The sequence below is a fragment of the Xiphophorus maculatus genome, chromosome 3 (genome assembly GCF_002775205.1).
Source record: "Xiphophorus maculatus strain JP 163 A chromosome 3, X_maculatus-5.0-male, whole genome shotgun sequence".
Classification (NCBI taxonomy): domain Eukaryota; kingdom Metazoa; phylum Chordata; class Actinopteri; order Cyprinodontiformes; family Poeciliidae; genus Xiphophorus; species Xiphophorus maculatus.
The window spans coordinates 10,850,406-10,870,629 of NC_036445.1; the positions used below are offsets into that span (position 1 = coordinate 10,850,406).

At 35.9% G+C, this 20,224-nt stretch overlaps 1 protein-coding gene across 4 annotated transcripts; it reads left to right on the forward strand.

The window, feature by feature from the left end:
• The first annotated feature begins 27 nt into the window (after positions 1–27).
• Positions 28–19,914, forward strand: LOC102221044 (collagen alpha-1(I) chain-like). 4 transcript variants are annotated; one of them, XM_005801869.3, is made up of 26 exons: positions 28–115; positions 1,778–1,862; positions 2,278–2,343; positions 2,445–2,602; positions 3,361–3,504; positions 3,989–4,042; positions 4,131–4,184; positions 4,531–4,584; positions 4,761–4,814; positions 5,213–5,266; positions 6,183–6,236; positions 6,525–6,578; positions 6,805–6,858; positions 7,136–7,180; positions 9,904–9,957; positions 10,050–10,103; positions 10,558–10,611; positions 13,580–13,651; positions 14,007–14,042; positions 14,920–14,964; positions 15,087–15,119; positions 16,245–16,391; positions 16,929–17,105; positions 17,440–17,530; positions 18,987–19,064; positions 19,224–19,914. In XM_005801869.3, the coding sequence occupies exons 1-26, from the start codon at positions 95–97 to the stop codon at positions 19,427–19,429; spliced, it is 1,998 nt and encodes a 665-aa protein (XP_005801926.1). In that variant the 5' UTR covers positions 28–94; the 3' UTR covers positions 19,430–19,914. The 4 variants fall into 4 exon arrangements, with proteins under 4 accessions (XP_005801926.1, XP_023186829.1, XP_023186831.1 ...); XM_023331061.1 differs by having other exon boundaries at positions 1,794–1,862; XM_023331063.1 differs by lacking the exons at positions 17,440–17,530; positions 18,987–19,064; positions 19,224–19,914 and having other exon boundaries at positions 16,245–16,383; positions 16,929–17,037.
• Positions 19,915–20,224: the final 310 nt, after the last annotated feature.

A 20,224-nucleotide genomic window follows, 5' to 3' on the forward strand; every position in this document is an offset into this window, starting at 1 on the left:
GGAGTCAAACCTGAGATAATGCTGTGACGGTGAACAGCCGACTGAGTTTGTCCAAACATCCTGTTGGACATCTGGAGCGGTTTGAGGAGACACCATGGGAGCCTGCAGGGATAAGGTGAGAGGAAACAGTTCAGGATAACTTCATACTCTGCTGAAGTTATCCTGCTATTGTCTTATAAAGTCCATTTAGATTAAATAATCTGTATATAGTACAAAGTTTGTTTTTTTACAAACAAACTTTGCTTAGGATGGATAAGCAAAAAAAATAAATGCATATTAATCAAATGATTAGAGAAAAAAACTTTTAGCTTGATTCTTGGATCAATTAGCTGTTGTGTGAAGAACTTTTAAGGATGAGAGTAAAATGAGCAAATTTAACATTTTATTGGTTAAATTGAAAATATCTGCTAAGTAATTTTAAATAGAAGGAGAAAAAACGATTTGCAACGCCGTTAGATCAAATGCTTCACTAGTTTCATGTAATCCTAGAAATAACCTCAAATCAGTTTCAGAAGTTATCATTTCTTCAGAAGTTTAAAACATTTTAAATCTCCATACAATGGATAATTTTGCCGAATTACCATTTTTAGCATATTTAGAGAACGTAAACATATTTACCTGTTACTAAGAATAATTTTTCTAACCTTAATTTGTCTGCTATAGAAGTTTCTCTTTGTTTCCTGAAAGTCACTTTGCTTGGTTTGTCGTTTTCATAAGTTCAGTAAGAAAGTATGAATTTTGCTACATTTATCAGATTTTATTATTTTTCCTAATTAAAATAAAATGGATAAAATATACTGTATTTTCCATTGAATAGTTTTGACTTGATTGTCCCAGAGATCCCTCTGCTTGTTGGTTCACTCTGACCGCTCTGTTCTTTATCTAACAGACTTTTAAATGCTGCATTAGATGTTGTTTACAAGGTGAATTATTGAATCTTGGTAGAAGGTATCTGTTGTTCTTGCGTATTGCAATAACACACAACTTTGAATTTAATGGAATACAATGATGTTTAGGTTAAAATAACTTGTATTTGTTATTTTTGTCCAACCCAGCTTCCTTAAATTGAGTGTGAGGTTTACGCCTGGAAGTTGTGGTTAAGGTTTCATCCTCATCAATCATCTGTTTATTGACTTTGTGTTCAGGTCTATCAGCTGTTTATGTGGTTATAGTTTAGAGCTTTTCCTTGGTTGATCTTCAGGCTGACAGCGTAGCTTCAGGAATGTCAGACGAGTCTGAGAAAAGCTGGAACAGTGACCATCCTGACAAAGAATCCTCAGTCTGTTGAGTTCTCACCCTAACGCAGCCTGAGTCACATCTACAGGCTAAAACCACCATGGTTTCAGTAAAAGATCCTGATAAACTGGACCAGTACGTCGTTCAGCCTCTTTAAGCCTTAATTTAGCCCTGCAACAGTTTAAATCTGGTGTCGTTTTCATAAAAAGTAAATGTAAACTGGTCAGAGTGGAGATATTTCACAGAGGACCCATACAGGAGGTCAATATTTGTAGCTGTGAAATAAAATAATTAAAAGAGCTAAAAAATGTGAATATAGTCAATATTTTTCACTTGAGTGGATTAAAAGTCTTTCTGTCTGTCCACCTCCACAGCAAGTTGAAGATTTTCAGTAACCATATGACTCTAAATCTGCATAGATTTTCTTTAATTTAGCTCATCTCACTCAGATTTCTATTCAAAGATTAAAAGTCCTTATTCCAGCTGAAAGGTCCCAATCAGGTTTGGTCTATAGATATTAAATAATTTGTGTTTTCATCAGGTTTCCCTCCTCTCAGGGCTTCTGCTGATGGTGCTGTGTGTCTCCTCGTCTCTCTGCCAGGATGAATACTCTGGATACCACTCAGGTCAGAGCTGCTCCATGTTCAGGTTAAAATAATCTTTCTGCTCTCACTGTTTGTACCCGAATGCTGTCTCACAGGATAACAGCCAGTTGTTAATACCAAGTTAACTTGATCCACATCCAAAACAAAAATTAAATTGAATTCTTGAGAAAACTTAAAAGCGTTTTTGAATGAGTAAAAAATAAATAAAGCACAAAACAATCTTCAGATTTCGCTTTTTCTTTTATTATTTTTTGTTATAAATTGTACAATTTTAAGCCAGTCAAAGTTTTCAGGCACTGAAGTTGTAACTTTAATATTGTGTTAGGTTGCGAACTGAAATAAACTGTTATTTTAGTCATTTTTGTCAAATTCCTGATGCACTAATGCATCATTTCACCTGTTGAATTGAATTTGATGTCCCTTATTGTCCATGCAGGTGAGAAGCACGCCTATGAGTCATCTGCAGTCGACCACTATAACGACAAAGGCTCTCGTCGACCTGGTAGGACTCCACCGACTGTTAAGATTAGTCTTTATTAACCAGCAGCAGCTGTAGCGTGCAAAATCATCTTTGAAGTTTTGTGATTAACTGTTTTTTTCTAGAGCATCAACCTGTGCCCACTCAGTACTATGATGAGGAGCAGCAGCTAGTGGAGGAGGATTATGACCCACCCAGGGTTACCATGGTCACCGAGGACATCTTTCCTTTTGCCATGACCACAGAGTCCCACTATGCCAAGGAGGACACAGAGACCATGCAGGTAAGACAGGAACTTCCTGACAACAGGGTTTAATTTGTTCAATATTTGTGTCGTATTTTCATGAACTTATGTAAGTCTTGGTGACCATGCTGCAGATCAATTAAAACAGAGAACGCCTTGCAGTCTTATGAATTAAGTTTTGTAACATTGCATTGAGATATATGCAAAAATATTTGCAATGCAAAATAATAACGGAGCCTCGGCACAACTGTTTACTTTCAGGAATATTGTACATTATCTTTTTATTCTTCATTCTGTTTCATATATTTTATTTTATTCTGTCTTTGTGTGAGTCTGTTTTCTGTTACTGCCTGTCACTTTGCTGCTGTGGCACAGAAATTTCCCCAATATTGGACACTAAAAGATATTTCTATACCTCTGCCTTTCTATAATCTGTCACTAGTAGGCGCCAAAGTCAGCCAAAGTAATCCAGCACACTATAATAAAGTTTTTTTTCTTCTTTTGCACAAAACTAAGTGCAAATTCTGATCTTTTCAATCACCAGAGGTAATTTAGTTTTTTAATGTAAAAAAAAAAACTGCTACAGAGCATTATTACTACTGTGAATTTGAAAAATAAATGTTAACATAAATACATGTATAAATATAAATGTCAGGTAGTATTACACTTATACATCTGCACAAAATCCAACATTTTAACTCAGCTGCAGATTTTTTTTTTATTAAAGTAAAATAAATCAGGAAGTCTTCTGTGGTTTCTGTGACAGTTTGCTGATATTTTAATGGTTTTATTTCCAGGTGCCTTTTAAATACCCAGCCGGACCGGACACAGACTCCTCAGAGGAGGAATCTGGAGGCGATGCGGCTCTCGGAGGGGAGGGGCCGACTGAGTGTGACTGTGAACCTGGAGAACCCGGTTTTGCTGGTTTTGCAGGACCAAAGGTATGACATTATTACGTCATTCACTTTAATTTCTTTATTGTAAACTGCGGCCTGCTTACAGTAACAGACAAACCAAAGAGTTAAGTCTTCTGCAAAAAGTAAATGTTTCTCCTCTGGCTGCTTTTTTGCCAGAGTTATTGAAACTTCTTGTCTCTGATTTTCAATTATGGATGTTTTAGGTCATTAATAAATATTTAAATAGGAAAACATTTCATAATAATCCCTATTTTCTTGTCATTCCTTCTTGAAGGAAACTCTTTGTCTGGTAAATAAAAAGATTTAGTTTCAAACAACATCTTTTTTTAAACCAAATGGATCAAACATTTTGAGATTTCTATAAGTGAAGGAGCAACTTTGGGATCTCATTACTTTTTAAATATTGTTTAAAGCTTCTTTCTCTTTATTTATTCCCAAATATTAAATTTACCTGGATTTGATTGTACAAGCGCTTAGTTTATATGTCATGATTTTGTCTATTTGGCAGGGGTCCAGAGGTCTACAAGGTCAAACTGGCCTGCCTGGAATCCAAGGTAGAGAGGTGAGTCTAAAATCCATGCTGTAACTTGTTTCCTAAAGACAGAAGAAGCAGAAATGAGGGTGGATTCAATGTATGCTGTTCATTTTAGGGATATAAAGGAGCTAAAGGAGTTCGGGGAAGAGGAGGAGACACTGGACCTGTTGTAAGTAATTTATACAACAGCAGAGACAATGGATTGCAGCTCATAATAATGAGTTTAACCCATAATACCACTGTTTGCATAACAAGCATGAACTGAAAGTAAAAGAAGATTTTTAAACTTCAGGTGAAAATGAAACCAGAAGTAAAAATATCAAGGACAGTTTGGGTGAAGAGAAACCAAAATGAGTTGCCAGCTTTAAAAGAATTTCTTTGAATATGGAAAAAGTAAAATGAAAAGTTTTCAAAACACTTCCAAAATAAAATAAGTGTATCTCTACGCAGAAGAAATTTAAAAGACTGAGCAAAATGATATTATGTTTAGATCTGACTGTTCTTCGCCCTTGCAGGGTGATGCTGGACCTCGAGGAGAAGAAGGAGCTTCAGGTTTCTCTGGCGGGATGGTCAGTTTTTTGGTGGAAACCATGACGATGGCTTAGCACAGTTTGAATCTGACGATATCATATGAAAACTTTACCTTTAAACGTATTTAATTGGGTTATTTCACAAGACTTTATTTAAGCTGAAAATGTTTGATAAGGAAGGGAAAACACAAACTGATTATTATTATTTTTTTCAGGGAGAACCTGGACTTCAGGGTGACCCAGGTGAGCGTGGAGAGCTCGGTCTGAAGGTACCTCCCACTTACAACGTCTTAAAATAAAAGCCAGATTATTTTCCTTACCCATTAAGGACAAGTGTTAAAAGAAAAGGTGGTAGATACTTGCCAGTATTTAAAAATAGTTTACAGGTTGTGCGGAATGACTAGCTGATAGTTTAGCAGCTAAACATTTTATCTCTAATATAGTAAATATACTAAGAACAATAAAGTCCTGTGTAAAGTGGCAGAGAAGAACCATCTACTATGAAGTCTATTGAGGACAGAAAAAGACAATAATAATGTTAACTAATAGAAACAGTGAGAATACAGAACCTTGTGGCACTCCATCATAAACTGTGGTGAATCATGGAGATTTTATGTTTAATTAATTACATTTATTTATATTTCTGTCATTATAATACTTTGTTTAGGGTGATGTCGGTATGGAGGGCCCGCGGGGAGGAGTAGGAGCTGCTGGTGAGACTGTAAGGAACTAAACCTGCTGCCTAACTGGGGAAAGTTTGAAATGGAAATCGGTCCTTTCTTGACCTCAAGAAGAAATAATCCAGCTGCCTTCATTTCTTTGAAATTTATTTTCACAGACACATTTAGTCTGTTGGCTAAAAACTGAGGATATTGGGTTTTTTTTATGTTTTTTAAGTTTCTTAAATATCATCATCACTTACCAAAACATAAAACCCAAATTGTATTGTATTGATAGCAGATGCATTTTGTGCCGTAGTGTGATTATGTGATGAAACAAAGTTGTTTTTGTAGTAATTGAGACAATTCTGGCTTGTCAGTGGTTATAGATGTTTACGTTGAGGCAGGTAAAAGCAGTTAACACATCCTACCTTCTCATGAGGTCAACCAGCTGTGGTAGGTGACAGATACATTTGGAAACCACCCAGAACCTGCTTCACCACCAACCGCCATAGTTGCTGCTCTGTTGACACTAAACAAAGCAAAATAGAGACGCTGGTGGTAAATTAGGGGGGTTTGCTGGCCAGCAGCTGGTGCAGCTGTTAATTAGTGGGACTGTATCCCATTAGGGTCTTACAAGTTGAAGCTTTGTTGTAATAGAAAGCCTACTTTTGGGATTAAATTTTACTTTCACTTTCAGCTCCAGGTGACCTCATTTTATTTTGCCTTCACTCTTTATATGTTATAAGTCAGGTTCAAGCACTCTGTTTTGTACTGAAATCTCATGACGCAATCAACTGCACTATATTTTAAATATATTTCTTTAATATTTAAACTTCACATTTACAATGTTTTTTCTGTCTTTTCTTTTCGTCTCCTACTTAAAACTTTTCAAACTAGCTGAGTTTGTGATTTACAACCAATGAATTGTTATTACTTACCTTGTTAATATTTAATTTAATCCCTGGTTTATCTCAGGGGCCTCGCGGTGACCCCGGGCCTCCAGGGTCGAGAGGAGGTAAAGGTGTCAAGGTACCAGAGTTTTTGATCTGTAATGGTTCTATTTGCAGTGTAGCTACAGTATATACTGTATATATTTGCAAACATATTAAAAAAGTACAAATACATTTATTACATGTAATACTCATGTAAAATTAAAAATTATTGCACAGAAGTGCTAGAAAATGTTTAGAAATGATCTGAATTTACATATCTAGAAGATGTTTAATCCGTGTTAATTTTCTGTTAATACTCTTTTAAAACAATGAATGCTTTTGGTTTTTGTTATTTGAATAGTTTGTTTTGTCTTTGTTTGTTCAGGGTTCTCGTGGTGACCTGGGTAAGCAGGGTCCTCAGGGAAAAGATGGAAACAAGGTAAAATAATAAAACTCTAACATCTGCACTAGAGACAGTATTGGTTTTTCTCAAGAATTCAAATAAATGCTGTAAGTACGCATTTATAAATGTACATTTAAGAACATATTTAATAGCTGAGCTTATTTCTACTCTAAAATGATCAACTTGTGATATTTATTTATCTAAATATAGCTAGCTAATAAGCAGGAGTAATCTAGATCAAATATTTAATCTTGTCTCTCAGGGTCAAATAGGAGCCCCCGGGTTTCCAGGTGACGCCGGAGAGAGAGGCAACGCTGTAAGATAAAACCCTCTTTTTACGGTTAGAGACATGGAAAACTCTAATCATTACACACTGAGCAATTATGTAACATTGTACATTTTCAGTCAAACTGTGTGTGAAAATTTCCTTTTAATTTGTTTCCATTACAACCATCAGTGAAAGAATGTGTTTTCCTTTTTTTGTTTATGTCGAACTTCCCAAATAAAGTTGAGCATCAACAGAGAGAATAAAGATTTCTCCTTTTTTCTCCCATCTGTGCATCACATTTTAATAATTGTTGCCTCTCTTCCAGGGTTATCCAGGACAAACAGGACCTTTTGGGCCAAATGGACCAAAGGTACAGAACCACAGCGAAAATAGTTCTTGTATTTTCATTTTACTATTCACTGAGGGTGAAAGTACGTCTAACATTTAGGGAGTTTATGTAGGTGTGTACACATGGTATTTTATAAAACTGCTGCTGACGTCTCTTTGGAGATTTTCACTTTCATAATGCAGACCTTAATATTAATAACTTCAGGGTGGAAATAGAAAAGTTGCTGGTAGATCAAAAAATTATTCTTTGGTTTAAAAATATTTTTGCAAATTGTTGTGAACTGTTAATATTTTTGCATTACTTTATTTTTGAAATTCTAAGTCATTTTAAGTGAAAAATACATTCTACAAAATCAGAACCGATACAATTTTAGCCTCTATGTGGCTTAGAGGTTTTCCTTAATTATCTAAGAGGTTTTCCTCATTCACAATGTTATTCTCTATGAAGGAGAGTTTTCTGCTGCAGCACAATCTCACTATGTACCTTGCTGTGCGTTTTGCTCAACAGCTTTCTGTAGTCAAAAGCCGTACAGAGCTACATGATTACCTGGAAACATATTTAATATGTCAACATTCAAACTGTCAACTAGTCATATGAAAAGAGAAAGTGAACTTTAATGTAACAGACTGAGCTACAGTATTTCTGAAGTTTTGGAATAAATAGAAACTGTTTGAAAATTAAATATGTAGGTCATAGTGGCATCTATCCACAAAGCTGTAGATTGTTTGATTATTTTTCTTGATCCAAGTGTGCCAGAAAACCTGCTTTCCACAAACGACAATATGTTGCATTTATTTTGAGCTGTTTTCACCTGGTTATGCTTTCACAGTGATGCATTATCAGAGAAGGAATTATGCTTTGTTTTTAAATATAACTTAAGGTAGTGTAAACACAATTACACACATTTTAACACATCATATCTTAATACAACACACGGGCAATTTGAGTAGTCACAAGATTTGCCTGTTACAAAGGAGAAAGTCCTACTTTTTATCTAATCTCTTTTCCTGAGTAAATAACTGACACAGAAAGAGAAAATGAGTTTTCTGTTGCTTTTTCTGATGACTGAAAGATAGTGCATGTTAGTCAGAGGATAATTCCCCTTTGAAGGTTGAAGACTCAACATGTTTATCATGTGGAATACTTTAAAGTTCAAAAATTATTATCTTGGTACAATGAAATGACACACAGGCCTGCCCCAGAAACTTTCAGTTTAAGTTGTAAAAATGCCCCAAAAACCTCTTTTTTGTTGCCCCTATATGTCAGAATGAACAGGAGTGTCTTCACTACTGATGTATGTATGATAGTAAGAACAGGTAAACAATGCCAGAGTGAAAGTGACTTCATGCCAGACATAGCCTACATTGTGTTATGTGTAATGCCGTCTGGAGTGTGTTTCATTAGTTTCTGGAGTTCCCCTAGCTGCCCTCTGCTGATAGCTCTGTGTGATTATAGGTACAGTCATCACTCATAAACACATGGCCTTAATCTTTTATGACAAGTGCTGTGTAATATTTCCCTAAATATAAAACAGTATTTGTCTCTAACAGGTTATCCAGCAGACTCATGTGGAGTTTTTCAGGAACTTTGTGAAGGGATTACTGCGGATTTTCCCGGATGTTACGCTTTATTTAGAGCAAAAAAAAAAAACTGAAACTGAAACCAAATGTCAGGGATTATAAGATCAGAATTGTTGTGTTTAACTATATATAAATAAAGCAAAAATGAAACAAAAATGTATGGGAAGTGAGGTCTAGTTATATTTACTTTTGGTTTGTGTTCTTTCAACACTTTCACTTTTAAATTTATTTAGTATTAGCATGCTAGTTACAGATATACTCTGCAACTAATATGTGTAAGCATTAGGTATAATTACTATTGATCAAAACCACATTCTGTAGTTTGTCATTTATTTATTTAATTTACTACATTCATTTTATTTGAATAAATATTTAGTTTCAACTTGATGGGTAACCAGCCACACTGTATAGCAAGCACAAAATCAATATAAAGTCTGATCAATTCATCCTCTGATATTTATCCTTATCTATCTACCTCTGTGGTCTTCAACTTTACCATGAAACCTTTAGATGCTTCCTTGTTCTATCACACCTTAATCAAACAGCTTATTACCAGGCCCTGTACGGTTAATTAGTCATTTATCAATGGATCTTCACGGCTGATTGCAGATGCTGAAATAAATATTGATTTTAATTCTGACAGTAGTCATGCTATCATCAAAATGTGTTTAGTAGCATCTAAAAAGAAGACGCAGCATCGTAAGCTTTAACACATTCTGTCATGATTCAAAAAGTAAAGTAAGAAGCCGAACACAAAAGAATGAACTGATAAGAGACGAATTACCACAATAAAAAACACCGGTGAATGGACTGGTAAGGAAAAACCTAAATGGCATTGATGAGAATTTAAAAAACTCAGAAACAATCAGAAAACAAATGAAAACCAAAAACACAGACAACAGTGGATCATGACACATTAAGCTTTTCTCAGAAACCTTGTCCTAACTTATTCTAGCACATAGAGATGAACTCTTTTCTGTTACGACTCATTCTATGCTGTTCATTTATAGTTGGCCTTGATCTTTACTTGCCAAAGTAATTACATCACTAGTGGTTTAGTTTTTGTCTTTCATGTTAGGACTTTTTTTTTTTTACAAAAGCTTGTATATCATGTCTAATCTCTACTTTATTCTTTATTGTCTTTCTTTCCCGTTTGTTACTCAGGGCTCTAAAGGGTTGGGTGGCTTTCCAGGAAGCGAAGGTGACCCTGGGGAAGATGTAAGTGGGTTAAGGCCACAAAGTCATAAAAAAGGTCTTATGATCTGTTGTTACTGTAAAGATTATTTCTTCTTCTCGCTTGGCCTACTTAGGGTCCAATAGGAGTCCCAGGTGTGATAGGAGAACCGGGGCTGTTTGGTGTCAAGGTAGCTGAAAATATGTCTACTGCCTATCAAATAATTATAACAACTTTAGATAATTTATTTATGATAATTGATCATTTTATCTCCTCAGGCTATCAGCTGTGGTGCAAAACACTTCTTGATCTAAAATGTCTGATCTGGGAAAACCTCCACGGTGTTTTCTTTCTGCCATCCACTTTCTGTGGAAGAGGATGGCAGTAAATCTAGATAGTCACAGCTTGCAGTTGTTCTTTTTGAATCTTTTTGTGTTGCAACCCAGACAGTATTACATTCCACCGCTACTGATGTGGGTTTCATTTTCCCTGTCACACAAGTCTATACAAATCATCCTGTCATAACTGAGTAATTTCTGGAAGGAAGGAAGAAATAAATCCCACATTACTGTATATCTAAATTAGTTGTTATAAACCTGCCTAGGTTATGTTTAAATCTGTTCACTGCTTCCCTTCTTGTGCAGGGCAGTAAAGGGGATCGTGGTGTTCGAGGACCCCAGGGCAGACTGGGCAGAGTGGTGAGTTTCTGGCACTTTGAACAGGAACCAAACTCTGAGTGGGAGACATTAACATGCACAATTCATGAGAAATTCCCAGAGAGAAACAATGAACACTTGTAACGATTTCCTCTTGGTTTTTTTTCTGGATAATTGCTGAGTCTGTGTTTTATTTAATTTTTTTCCACTAATGATGCACATGCAATGTCCTCTATTTTATCCACTCTCTAATGGAGCATATATCCAGTCAAATAGAAAGGAAATTTTTTTTTCCACCTGCAGTTGATGTCCTGCACACATGACGTTACTCCAAACATTTATCTCCCAGATCTTAGACACCCTAAACCAGGGGTGCCCAAAGTCGGTCCTCGAGGGCCGACATCCGGCATGTTTTAGTTCCCTCCCTGGTTTAACGCACCTGGATCAAATGATGGGTCGTTAGAAGGCCTAACAAGAACATTGACAAGCCGAAAAGGTTGTTGGTGCCACCAGAGAGAGAACTAAAACGTGCAGGATGCCGACCCTCGAGGACCGACTTTGGGCACCCCTGCCCTAAACCCTCAGCTTCCTCTGGGCGTTTGTTGCTTTCTTTATTTAAATTACTTCAGGTTACTCTTTGTTCCTGCTTCAATCAGAAAAATAGATAAAACCAAGAGTTGAAGTATAACCACTTTAAGTATAGAAGCATGAATCAGTTATCTGGGGTCTGAAATGGGCCAGCTTCCTCCTGATCATTTTTTGTCCGTCATTAGTGGATTAAATACTAAGAAATATTTTTTTTCTTTTACTTATGTATCTGTTTTTTGCTGTTCAATACAATCATAAAAACTAAGAACTTCCACCATTTTTTGTTTGTGCGCACATGAACAGCATCCACTTTTCATTATTTTGTAACTCTATATGACTAATGCTATAAATTCCTTCATTTTTTGTTTGATTCAAAATTGCTATCTCCATTAATAGCATTTTTATTCCTTCAGGTGTTACAGCTCTTAAAATAATAGTAATAAAATGTGTCAGAGTTGTAATTGGCAGTCCATCTCTCAAAGAAAACCATAAATTGGTATGCCTAGAATAACTGGTTTTAATTTAAACCCTCCGTTGATAACAATGATTAAATTATGACTTAAAATGCATTGAGTTTTTGCAACTTATAAACGCATGTAGGTAAATATTAGTAGGATTGTATGTATATATTTGAGCCAGTATGCATAATTTTGATTCTGTACTAAAAGTTGGGTTCTTATGAAATAACAGAGAAGTTATGTCTTTTGTTTTGTTCACTTTTCATCTTTTGTTTTTCCATGAATAGCATAGTTGAACGTCAGCAGCAGCATTATTAGGGAAGTCTTGACATCTGCTTTTAGACTTAGGAAGTGAAAACAGACTCTTTTCATTTGAAAAGAAAAAAAAAGCAATGAAACTTTTAGCCGAATTTATTGGGTGATTTTTTTTTTTTTTTTTTTAAATCAGATTCACCTGTTAAATAATTTGAAAACACATTTATTTCATCCAGCTATTAGCAGTAAAACCAAGAATAACTTGATAACTAGAAACTGCTAAACATTACACCAATTATCCTCGATCCACTGAACTAAAGATTTCCTGTCTGTAACTTTTTAGTTTCCCAGACAATACAATATTGTAAGTTTGTACAATAAAGTAAAAATAAACTAAATACATGAAGACATGCCAAACTTACCAAATAAATCTAAAGTAGTCTGTATCACATATTATTGTATGTTATCTTAATCTAAAATCTGTCTTTTTTTGGTGTAACCATCCCAACTATTTTTAGTGCAAACAGATTTAAAGTGATCAACAGGTGAACAAGATTTTTTACTAGGGTTTCTATAAACCCTGTTTAGGGTTTAAAGAAATGTTTAATAGGGAAGTTCTTATAGATACAAATTAATAAAATGTGTTGGACATTTTCAAAGCGTAGCGGTCAGTCGTTGTTTTTGGTGCGAATGCCAAAATTACCAGTGACCTTATCTGAAACCAGAAAGGGAATTCCCCTTGGAGAGTAAAACAACAAACACTGTTTGTTCCCATAAAGAGGGAAACTTCTTCAATTTATCAAACTTGTGTAAGCTTAAGCTTTTAGTTGATTTGAATAAGTGACTCACTATTTCATATATTGAAATATTTTTGCAAAGACTTCTGTATTTTCAAACGTCTGTCAAATGTCAGACCACTGTAAATAATTCCCCAAGAGGCTTCTGCTTTCTTTTAAACTGGCAGCAGTGCTGCAAATGATTCTGCACTTTCTTACAGTTAATGTGAACTGAGACACTGTGTTATAGATCCTCATGAAGTAGAAATATGAAGCGTCTCTTTTAGTTTTGCACGACTACAGGCTGAAACATTTGCCGATATTTCTCTGCAAATTGGCTCAAGCTAAGTCAGATTGAGTTGAAGAGCGTCTGTCAGCATCTGTGACCATTAATCTTTACAATATAATCACAGAGTCTGAAATGAGCCTGTCTGGACTTTGACTGGGCCATTACACAAAATACATTGAAGTTTGAGGTTTTTATGTGACAAAATGTGCAACAATTAATGGAATATGAATTCTTTTACAAGATTTTATATTTAGTTTACTATTTAGTAAACTACTGTTTACTAAATATAGTTTACTATTTAGTTTATTAATAATTAATAACATCAGGTCGGTATTATATTTGACATACTTGGACTTTCAATGTTAATACAAAACTAAATTCAGTGTGATTTCTTCAATTTCTTTCTTCTCCAGTTTTCTTTTACAATACAACCAAAAAAAAGTATCCTTATTTTCATCTGTCTTAATTTATGTTTTTTTCAAACTGTTACACTACAGTTTGCTGTATAAACCTTTGCAACATTACTATAATAAATTATCCAGATTTCAAAGGTCTGTAGATGGGGATGAATGATTTCTTGAGCTCTTAAAACTAATGTTGAGTAAAGAATCAACTTTGTTACATTTCTGTTGTTTTTCCGACAGGGAGCTCAAGGAGAACCTGGAGATGCTGGAATACCAGGAAAACATGGACCCAAAGGTCTGCAGGGTCCAACAGTACGTACCCCGAAGGGTAACAATACAAACAAGAACTAATCAAGTTCAAATCTAAATAATTTCTCCTTAAGTCATAATTACAAAGTTTGTACCGTAATAGGAAGGAAAGATTACTTGAAGAAATTTGAAGAAGTAATTTTAAAAAATGAAAAACAAAAGAAGTATTTTAAGATATAATGTAATTTTTCTCTTTCAGTTTATACCAAGTTAAACGAATCCTCTTGAACTCTGGAGGCCCACAGATGTTATATGACAAGATGTTTTATTTACTTACTTTATATACAAACAGTTTTTACTTATTAAAATGTTAAACCTTTCAAATATGTCCATCTTCTAACTCATTTTTCTCCTTCAGGGAGCCAAAGGGGAGACTGGACCTGATGGCGAGAAGGTGAAGTTTATAAAAAACAAATAAAAGAAAATGCTATTTTTGACACAAAGCTAGATCACTGAAATTTTGTTTTCAGAGATGGAAGTGGATTTATCTGTAGGCTGGGATCTTTGTGAGAGACAGTGATTGTAAAGAATCACAAGTAACAACCAGAGAAAAAAATCCTGGCAGTTATGTATTTTGATTAGTTATCTTGAAAAATAATTGTAAAAACTTTTAAATCTAATGTGTAATCTAGTTTAATTGTCTGCTTTTTGGTCTAAAAACTTTGGATTATACTATACTTCCATTTATTATGGTTCTGACCCCCAAAACTCTGAAAGGCCCATTACATCTAATACTTTACTTTATTAGACTTTAGAAGATTGTAGAAACTATCTAAACTAACTAATCTATTTAACAATGTTGTCGGTACAAATGTACCCAAAACAATTTGGTATGAAAAGACCAAAACAGGAAAGGTACAAAATGATAAATCAGCTAAATGACTAACTCTGGCTAATGACTAACTCCAGCTAATATTTGAATCTTTATGATACAAGATTCACAAGATACTTTAACAATTGAGAAACCTGGGATTGATCCAATCACCTTCTGACTGAAGGATGATCAGCTAGCCTCCTGAGCAACAACAAGTACTGCATGTCGTATCAAAAGTCATGTTTTCAACCCACAAGTGGCTAAAAAAATGTCCCTTGGCCTCGAAGGGAATTTCCCGTCTGTGTTGACATTTATTTTTGCATCTTATTCTTCCTGTTTTTCAAGGTTTTTTTAAACTGTAATATGGTTGTAACCAGGTCAGGTGTTGTTTTCGTGAAGCTAATGACTAATCTCAACTCCCTCATTTTTCACACCTTTGTTTGTTTACATATCACAGGGTGCAGGAGGCCTGAAAGGCCTGAAGGGGGAGAAAGGCCAAAAGGTATTTTTCATGTCTCATAGGCATGTGACAAATCTGTTGTTTTTTTATTTCACTTCTCTTTTCCACTGCTGCTCTTTTTTTAACGTATAGTGTATCTCTTCCTTTTTTTTTTCTCCTCTCAGGGAGGGAAAGGTGTCCAAGGAGACAGAGGACAGGTGATTTGGGGATTTCCAATACAGAAATGCACACATCTCTTGGAAAGCGTCTGAAATAGGAAAGAATTATTTGTGTGATTGAATCATAAACTTTCAAATTTTGTTTAAACAAAGCTTTGTTTAAGGAGCAATTTAAAAAAAATCAATTCTCATTAAGTTTTAGCTAAAAGAAGACTTACCTTGATGCACATTTTTCACTTTAATTGTAGTCAGCAAACTGCCAGATTAACAAGTTTAATCAAACTCAGTCACCTCAAGGCACTTTACAATGGTCCATTTAGACATCTATTCAAATTCCTCCCAGTTACCAAAAAATAGTTCAATTAATGAAAAAGTTTTCTAAGGAAACCCAGAGGATATTATCGAGTCATTGTCTTGCAGCATTCACTCCTCCTGGACGTAGCGACAGCCCTCATACATGCTACACGTAGCAACAGTGGAGAGGAAAAGTCCTGTTTAACAGGAAGAAACCTCCAACAGAACCAGAACCTGGCTCAGTATAAGCTGGCATCTGCCACAACGGACTGAGAGTTTGAGAAGACAGAGCAGATACACAAAAAGAAACTAATGAGCTGATGTAGGATTATTTTCTATGTTCATGAAAGTAAAAAGTTAATACCAAAAGACAGCGAGCGATTAGTTTATGGCAGCATTATCTTTTATTTGGGAGCGTAGCCAAACAGAACGCCAGAACATATGTAGCTTCTATGGAGAGAAAAAATACTGGGAGAAAACAAAAAGTTAACAGTTGAAATAACAAATAATGCAAATTAAAAAGTAGAAGAAGCAGAAAGAGAGAAAAAGTGGTCAGTTTGTCCTTCAGCTGCTTAAGCCTATGGCAGCATAACTACAAAAACGGCTCAGGAAAACCACAAGCTGGGTTAACTTTAAGCTTTATCAAACAGGAAAGTTTTAAGCCTTGTCTTAAAAGGGTGATCTGTTTGGATCATCTGAAACAATCAGATCTCTGATGAACGATAGAGCTGATTGTGTGAGAAGGAGAAATAAAATTCTGTTCTGGATTTTCTGTAGTTCAGGTCATACTGATAAGTGAAGTATTAACAGACTCACTGTGGATGTTAAATTAACTCTTCCTTTTCTTTCTAATCCATTTTTGTCTCAAAGCGAGGACCAGTAGGCACAGGAGGCCGTAACGGCGTCCCAGGTCCTGTTGGACCACCCGGCGTCCCTGGCTCCAGAGGAGACCGCGGTCCAATCGGTGACCCTGGTGGCAAAGGTCGTACGGGACCAAAAGGAGCTCCAGGTCCCGCTGTGTGTAAAAGCTGCATAAAGCAGAAGCTGTAGAGATTAAATATATCAAAACAACGTTTTACTGAAGCTGTTCAGATAATTATATGTTATCCCACTTTGCTAGCAAAAAAAACCCATAACTGATTGGTTCATGACGAGATATTGACAAAATATTATTTTGCTGAGGTTTTTGTTTAGTAGTTTAGTTTTTATGTACAAAAGGAATAAAAAAGTGAAAATCTCTATTTAAAGTTCTTATTCTGGACAGTTTGGATATTATTATGTGAATACAGTCATTTTGGCTGTTATTCCCGCCTGCTGAGGTTTTATAGGTGGTTCTGTTGTTTTGATTATTCCTTAGAGGTGAAAGATGAAAATATGGACACATTTATTAACTTTTATCTATTTTACTTTAGATAAAATAAGAATTTTTAAAAATTGCTTTTTGTTTCTTAAATATGTGGCGGCAGTCCATCAGTTTTCATAAAACTAGATTTTAAGCCATGTTGTTGACGTTCTGCATCAGAATATAACCTGATTGGGTTTTTGGTCCTGAAGGGTCCCGGTCTGACCGATGAACAAATCCTGCAGCTCTGCAGAGGCGTGGTCACGGCCCAGTTAGCCCAGTACGCCGCCTCAATCCGAGCCAAGTGCACCCAGGGCTGCCCCATCAACAACCGGACTCTGATTGGGCCTCCAGGGGCCCGAGGACCAGCGGGGCCACCTGGCAGAGCTGTGAGTGCTTCTTCAGGTTCTCATCACTGATATACTGCCAATTTGTTTTGTTCTAGATCTGCAGAGCAAGATGATCCGAGTGCTTCTGAAAAGATATATTTTAAAAACAGGCTTCTGTTAATTTTTTGCGATAACCTATAAATAAACACATAGCACATCTTAATTAAGTTTATGTTGCTTAAGCTGTGTTGCAAAATAATCCCATAATTCCCTGAACTTCATGAATGAATACCTTGATTTTCTCCTCAGTTGTGTATTTTTTTGCCAGTTTACTCCAGTCAGTTTTCCAACTTTGTGGAGGAATTTATCCAACATTTCTACTTTTAAAAACCAGGGCAAAGCAGGAAAACCTGGAGAGAAGGGAGCCAGAGGTGTTCAAGGACAGAGAGGACTGGAGGGACAAAAAGGAGCTGAGGGACAAAGAGGTAAATATTCCTGTTTACTGCAGTTCAGGCCTTTTCTATTCTATAATGATCAATGCAGAAAAAACAACCATTATTCCGATATACAGTCTCGGCTTCAACCATTTTACACTGTGAGTGAAACTAGAACTTCACTTTGCTTCCTTACAAGCAAAAACCAAAAATGGATTTTTTTTCTGGTAATTTTATTTTAATGAAGAAGAAGATGTCAACAAAAGAAATCCACAAATAACCATATTTGCATGTCATTTTGCAGTCAAATACTTTTTTCCCCGCATCAGGAATCTACTTTCAGTAATCGTGTGAAGCAGCTTCGATGTTTTGGAAATCTGCTAAGAAACTGATATGAAAATGAAATCAAGGCTACAGATTTTTTCTCCACCAACATACATTTGATATATTATTTCATTTGAACAACTTCATCATTTCATTTCTTTAATATTCTATCATTTGTTTCCTTAAAGCTTTTTTTTTTTTCAAGAAATTAAATCTTAGAACATTTTCTCAAACGCCTTCTGGAACATAAAGATGTATTTTTGTGTTAAATATGAAACAGTTCTTTGTGTTTATTTGGGTCGGATTTCTCCCATGGAGGCCATTCTGGGCTAGTTCTTATTGATGAACTCTGAACTCTGACCCCAACTAAAGCCAGTGCAGAGCTTTATTAGTTGTGCTGGATTCCTTTATGACATCTTAAATAAGTCAGTCAGACATTTAATTAAAACAATTCTGCTAAGAAAAATGGGTAAAAATTCCTTCACATCAATTAAGTTTATCACAGAGGGCTGAGCTGGTTGAGTAGTTTATCCATCCATCCATCCATTTTCTGTTCACCCTTGTCCCTAATGGGGTCGGGAGGGTTGCTGGTGCCTATCTCCAGCTACGTTCCAGGCGAGAGGCGGGGTACACCCTGGACAGGTCGCCAGTCTGTCGCAGGGCAACACAGAGACATACAGGACAAACAACCATGCACACACACACTCACACCTAGGGAGAATTTAGAGAAACCAATTAACCTGACAGTCATGTTTTTGGACTGTGGGAGGAAGCCGGAGTACCCGGAGAGAACCCATGCATGCACAGGGAGAACATGCAAACTCCATGCAGAAAGACCCTGGCCGGGAATCGAACCCAGGACCTTCTTGCTGCAAGGCAACAGTGCTACCAACTGCGCCACTGTGCAGCCCTGAGTAGTTTATAATTTTTGAAATTTTTTATCCATCCATTTTATCCATTTTTTAAAAATAAATGTAACTTATTGAAAACTGCATGTTGTGTTAACTCTTATCTTTGTCTAATATCAAAATTTGCTGGATGTGAAACATTAAAGTGTGACAGAAAAGTGAAAACAAAATGACTGTAAGGAAATATTTCTTCACACCTCTTGAAATAAGGAATATGTCCATATTTTCCCAGTTCCATTTTTTTCCTCTGCTGCTTTATGTATTTCGATCAATAGGTCCGAAGGGAGCTAAAGGCACGACAGGAGATCCAGGTAAAGGCCCGCAGGGTCCAGATGGACCACAGGGACCCAGAGGTAGGATTCTTCTTCTCTCATTTCCTAATAAAATCAACACAAAACTGCAAAAAGCAACATTTTTCCTTCAAATTAATAAAATATTGAACTAACTAACTTAAAATCTTATTGGAATGCAAAATAAATCCTTTTCTGAATGTCATGACTTTTTTTCCCCAGGTGAACAGGGTCACCAAGCAGAACCCAATAATGGGACGGAGGGTCCACGCGGGCCCCGTGGTTTCCCCGGCTCGGTTGGGCCACCTGGTTCGGTCGGGTTCCCGGGCGTGCCGGGATTCTGCGAGATGCGGGACTGTGGCATTTATGCGCCGGTGATGCGCAAAGAGCAGGGCCTGGTGAAAGGACCCGCAAGCTCAAACATCTGAGCCTGAAGAAAACTCCAAACAGAATTACAGAATTCCTACGTCCAACATTGCAGCTTATTGTAGTAATCTGCATAAATATGTGAGAAAATGGTTTGTGCTTTTAGGACAATAATAGACGTCACAACCGATGGTACAAATTGCAGCAAGTTGATCAACTGAGAAGTTGCATAAGAGCCAGAAAAAAGGCAAATCTTGCATGAGCTCAAATTGATTCAGCTGAATTTCTTGTAATATAAACTTAGGAAAAAGTAAATTATTTAAGAGAGATTCCTTCTTTGTCTATTTTTTCCTCCTCCAAATAAAGAAACACATTTTATGTACATAATATGCGGAGTATAAAGTTTATGCTTTGTTTTTGTTTCAGATAAACTGATATTTTTAACCCCAGTGTCAAGTGTCTAAGTTGTTGTTTCATATTTACTCACTCAAACCAATTAATTCATCACCTCCATCCAAAACATAACTACTACTAAACAGGTCAGATATATTTAAGGGTGACATTGTGAAATGTTTCATTAAAATATTATAATTATCAAGTTGCTTTAAATAAATAATACAGAGTGGTTTGGAGTGTGCAAAAATCATTTTTATTTTTTCAAAAGAAAATTAAGCAGCAGCAACACAACAGTACAAACTTGGCCCTCTGCATGGACTAAGGCAACTCTGTATAAAAACTGTAAACAATAAAGGGATATGTTTGGCAGGTGGTGAACATGATATGGCAAGATTTCCAAAAACTACAAAATAGAATAATTTGGACATCAATACATGATTGGTTGAGTTATTTTCTTTGGA